At 44.7% G+C, this 5523-nt stretch overlaps 1 protein-coding gene across 1 annotated transcript; it reads right to left on the minus strand.

Annotated features, from left to right (window-relative positions):
* Window positions 1-209: 209 nt before the first annotated feature.
* LOC139833539 (uncharacterized) lies at window positions 210-1021 on the minus strand. The gene is made up of 2 exons (XM_071823836.1): window positions 559-1021; window positions 210-454 (listed from the first exon to the last, which is right to left on the minus strand). Exons 1-2 carry the CDS (start codon window positions 1019-1021, stop codon window positions 441-443), a joined length of 477 nt encoding a protein of 158 aa, XP_071679937.1. The 3' UTR covers window positions 210-440.
* Window positions 1022-5523: the final 4502 nt, after the last annotated feature.

Consider the following 5523-nt stretch of genomic DNA (forward strand, 5'->3'; position numbering starts at 1 on the left):
ACTCAAAGTCAAGTGACTCAAGAAGTCCATCGGACTGGAGTTTCTTCATGCGCTTCACTCCAATGTGACCAAGACGACAGTGCCACATATAAGTAGAATTATCATTCAATTTAATTTGCTTAGCATCAATGTTATGAACATGTGTATCACTACTATCGAGACTTAACAAGAATAAACCATTCATCTCAGGTGCATGGCCATAAAAGACATTACTCATATAAATCGAACAACCATTATTCTCTGATTTAAACGAATAACCGTCTTGCATTAAACAAGATCCAGATATAATGTTCATGCTCAACGCAGGTACCAAATAACAATTATTAAGGTTTAAAACTAATCCCGAAGGTAGATGTAGAGGGAGCGTGCCGACGGCGATCACATCGACTTTGGATCCATTTCCAACGCGCATCGTCACCTCGTCTCTTGCCAGGCTTCGTCTATTCCGCAGTTCCTGTTTCGAGTTACAAATGTGAGCAACCGAACCAATATCAAATACCCAGGCACTACTACGAGAACCAGTAAGATAGACATCAATAACATGTATATCAAATATACCTTTCTTTTTGACGTGGCCGCTCTTCAGATCGGCCAAGTATTTGGGGCAATTGCGCTTCCAGTGCCCCTTCCCCTGGCAGTAATAGCACACAGTATCAGGCTTAGGGCCAGCCTTGGGCTTCTCCGGAGGCGCAACAACTTTCTTGCCGCCCTTCTTGAAGTTGCCCTTGTTGTTAGGCTTGCCCTGCTTCTTGAAACTGGTGGTCTTGTTGACCATCAACACTTGGTTCTCTTTCTTTATTTCAACCTCAGCAGATTTCAGCATGGAGAAGAGTTCATGTAACTCCTTGTTCATGTTCTGCATGTTGTAGTTCATCACGAAGTTCTTGTAACTAGGTGGCAGTGATTGGAGGACACGATTAATCCCCAGCTTGTTAGGAATCACTATTCCCAAGTCACTGAGTTTCTTCGCATGCCCGGACATAGCGAGCATGTGCTCACTGACGGAGCTGCCCTCTTCCATCATGCAACTGAAGAAGTGTTTCGATGCTTCATAGCATTCCACGGCCGCATGAGTTTCAAAAATAGTCTTTAACTCTTTCATCATCTCAAACGGGTCGTGGTGCTCAAAACGTTTTTGAAGATCGGCTTCCAGACTGCACAGGATGGCACACTGAACTTGAGAGTACCGAATTTTCCGAGTCTCGTAAACATTCTTTACTTCATCGGATTCAGTTTCTGCAGGTGGGGCACCCAGCGGTGCATCGAGCACATATTGCAGGTTTCCACCAGCGAGGAAAATCCTCACATGACAATCCGGTCGGTGAAGTTGCTACCGTTGCTCTTAAGCTTTTCTTTCTCTAGGAACTGGTTAAAACTGATGGAGGGGGACGCCATGATCTACAACATATTTGCAAAGAGTTTAGACTAAGTTTATGATAAATTGAGTTCAGTTTTAATTCTTAAATTAACTAGGTGAACTCCCACTTAAAACAACATCCCTCGCATTGTCTTAGTGATTACACGAACCAAATCCACTACACCAAGTCCGATCTTCACGAGAAAAGATGTAGCTTCAAAGGTGAACACTCAAAGTGTTCATCATATCATTCATATGACTCATGCTCTACCTTTCGGTATCCCGTGTTCCGAGACCATGTCTGTACATGCTAGGCTCGTCAAGGCAACCTTAGTATCCGCGTGTGCAAAACTGGCTTGCACCCGTTGTATGCACATGTAGAGTCTATCACACCCGATCATCACGAGATGCTTCGAAACGACAAGTCTTAGCAACGGTGCATACTAAGGATGAACACTTTATTATCTTGATATTTAGTGAGAGGGATCATCTTATAATGCTACCGTCGCGATCTAAGCAAAATAAGATGCATAAAAGGATTAACATCACATGCAATTCATAATGTGTGATATGATATGGCCTTTCTTCTTGTGCTTTTGATCTCCATCTCCAAAGCACGGACATGATCTCCATCATCACCAGCAAGGCGTCAAGGTCAGTGGCGCCGCTTCATGGTTGTCCATCACTTATAGCTACTATAACAACTACTTGAAATAAAGCTATTACATGATGAATAGACACGCAGGTCTTTAACAAAAAATTAAAGACAACCATTAGGCTCCTGCCGGTTGCCATAATACAATAATGAACATCTCATACATCAAATATAATCATCATCACATCATGGCCATATCACATCACCAAACCCCTGCAAAAACAAGTTAGACGCCTCTAATTTGGTTTGCATATTTTACGTGGTTTAGGGTTTTCGAGTAAGATCCAATCTACCTACGAACATGAACCACAACGGTGATACTAGTGTTGACAATAGAAGTGCAAATTGCAATCTTCACTATGGTGGGAGAGACAGACACCCGCAAAGCCACTTATGCAATACAAGTTGCATGTCAAGCGTGGAGCAAGTCTCATGAGACGCGGTCATGTAAAGTTAGCCCGGGCCGCTTCATCCCACCATCCCGCAAGAAGCAAAGTACACAAACTAAAGCAACAAAAGCATCACCGCCCACAAAACCATTGTGTTCTACTCGTGCAACAGACCTATGCATAGACATGGCTCTGATACCACTGAAGGGGTTCGTAGCATAGAAAACAAAAAATTTCCTATCGCAAAGACGAATAAATCCAAGATCTAATCTATGGAACACCCAAGATCTAATCTACAAGATCGAAGCAACGAGATGGTAAAGAGACTAACCCTCGAAGATTCCAAAGCCTACGAGATTAATCTCGTTGTTGGTGTAGACGATCGTCCCCGGTGCTGCAATCCGGCAGCACTTCCGTACTCGGTCGCGCGTACGGTGTCGATGAAGCACCTTCCTCTCCCGTTCCAGCGGGCAGCGGAGGTTGTGGTAGATCTCCTCCAACGTCCAGCAGCACGACGGTGTGGTGGTGGTGGTGGAGGAAGAAAACTGCAGGGCTTCGCCTAAGCCCGGACAGCGTATGGTGGAGGGAGAGGCGGCCAGAGGAGGAGGCAATGATGGGTGGGTGTGGCCGGCCACCCCCTCCCCTCTTTATATAGGGGGCTGGCCGGCCAAGGTGGCCCCCTTTCCCATCTAGGGTTAGGGGGGCGGCGGCCAAGGGGGGGAGAGGGGCTTTCCCCTCCCCCAAGTTGATCCCCCCCTAGGAAACCCTAGGGGGTTGGCCGGCCTGGGCCTTGGGGGCCATGTGCCCCTGGCCCATTAGGCCAGGGAGCATCCCCTCGGCCCATGCTAGGCCTCCTAGGTCGTGGGCCCCATGGTGGACCCCTCCGGAACCTTCTAGAACCTTCCAGTCAACCACCGGAAAAATCCCGAACATTTCCGAAACCCAGAAATCAACTTCCCTTATATGAATCTTATTCTCCGGACCATTCCGGACCTCCTCGTGATGTCCTGGATCCCATCCGAGACTTCGAACAAACTTCGTCTCCGTACCATATTCAAATCTACTTATGCGACATCGAACCTTAAGCGCGTCACCCTACGGTTCGCGAACTATGCAGACATGGTCGAGACTCCTCTCCGAGCAATAACCAATAGCGGGATCTGGAGATCCATAATGGCTCCTACATATTCAACGATGACTTAGTGATCGATTGAACCATTTACATACGATGCCAATTCCCTTTGTCACACGATATTCTACTTGTCCGAGGTTTGATCATCGGTATCTCCATACCTTGTTCAACCTCGTTACCGACAAGTACTCTTTACTCGTACCGTGGTATGTGATCTCTTATGAACTATTCATATGCTTGCAAGCTAATCAGATGACATTCCACCGAGAGGGCCCAGAGCATATCTATCCGTCATCAGGATGGACAAATCCCACTGTTGATCCATATGCCTCAACTCACACTTTCCAGATACTTAATCCCACCTTTATTGCCACCCATTTACGCAATGGCGTTTGATGTAATCAAAGTACCCTTTCGATGTAAGTGATTTACATGATCTCATGGTCGAAGGATTAAGACAACTATGTATTGAAAGCTTATAGCAAATGAACTTAATGACTTGATCTTATGCTACGCTCATTTGGGTGTGTGTCCATTATATCATTCAACTAATGACATAACCTTGTTATTAATAACATCCAATGTTCATGATCACGAAACCATGATCATCTATTAATCAACAAGCTAGTTATACAAGAGGCTTACTAGGGACTCCTTGTTGTTTACATAACACACATGTATCAATGTTTCGGTTAATACAATTATAGCATGGTATATAAACATTTATCATAAACACAAAGATATTATAATAACCATTTTATTATTGCCTCTTGGGCATATCTCCAACAGGCGCGACAACACAGGTGAAGTGCAGAGTCCTATCTTTCAGGGTGAAAACCCAATGTCTGGCCTTAACTGGTTGTGCCTGGCAATGACCTTGGTGGATGCATTGTTTTCAGAGCGGGAACTATCTTCAGGGTGAAAACCTAAGATCTTTGATCGGGCGACGACGGTGTTTGAGCACTCTTCCCTTCTTGGAGGCGTCGTTTTTTTGGAGAGTCCGTAATTCAGGTGTTGTCATGGCGGTGGATGTATTGCTGTTGTTAGGCCCGAGATACTGTAGTGGGACTTTTGTTTCTTAGCTTTTTTTACTATGTGCATCTGTAGTGCCATTAGGGTGAAGCGTTGTTGCAAAGTGTAAGGGTATATTGCCCCTATGTGTGGTTTTGGTAATTAATGACAGCCCCTATGGACTAATGTTCTCATTGAGTTTATATGAAGGAATATTCCATAGGTACTACTTGTATTCCATATGTTAAGTATGGATGCCATGAAGATAAAGATACACCTTGTGTATTGGCATCAAGATCATCGGTTTGAAGATAAATATGTAATATGATCAAGAAGAAGAAATGAAGATGGAGTTCTTAGGTGGAACTCAATATTAGCCATGCTCTATCTTAAGTGAGTATGAGAAGATACAAGGTTGAGTTGGGCAAGTTCAAGATGAGCATCTTGAGTGGATCACATGCTTGAAGCTTGTCGTCCATTCGGTGATAATGGACATGTGAAGATGTGCATCAATGGAGCTTTCCCATCATAGTGTATGGGGGAGCATTTGTGAGTCTCCACGAATCAACATTGATCAAGTGAGGCATTCCGGCTTGAGTGAAGCTTGAAGAGTTATCATCAAGATCAAGCGGGATGCGCAAGGCAAAGGTATGGCCTTGCTAGGTTTTCTTTTTACCGGTCTCAAGGTGGATGTTGGGAGACCGGATTATAGGATAGATAGCCGCACTATTAAGAGGGGCTTTCGGTTGGGTAACTTGATCACATCGTCTTAGGGAGCTCAATCCTTTGCATACTTTGCATATCCTTATTGCTTCTTGGTGTTTCTCTGTGTGAGGTTCTTGAGCTTGTTGCTAGCTTTACAACAAGCCCAAGTTCATCGAAAACGGAATCCGCATGCATCTTCTATTGCATTTTCGAGTTTGGACGTCTTCACCGTTTCTTGATGGTGGGAGACTCCCTCTCTAAAATCATCTAAAAT

Source organism: Lolium perenne, chromosome 7 (genome assembly GCF_019359855.2).
Source record: "Lolium perenne isolate Kyuss_39 chromosome 7, Kyuss_2.0, whole genome shotgun sequence".
Lineage (NCBI taxonomy): Eukaryota > Viridiplantae > Streptophyta > Magnoliopsida > Poales > Poaceae > Lolium > Lolium perenne.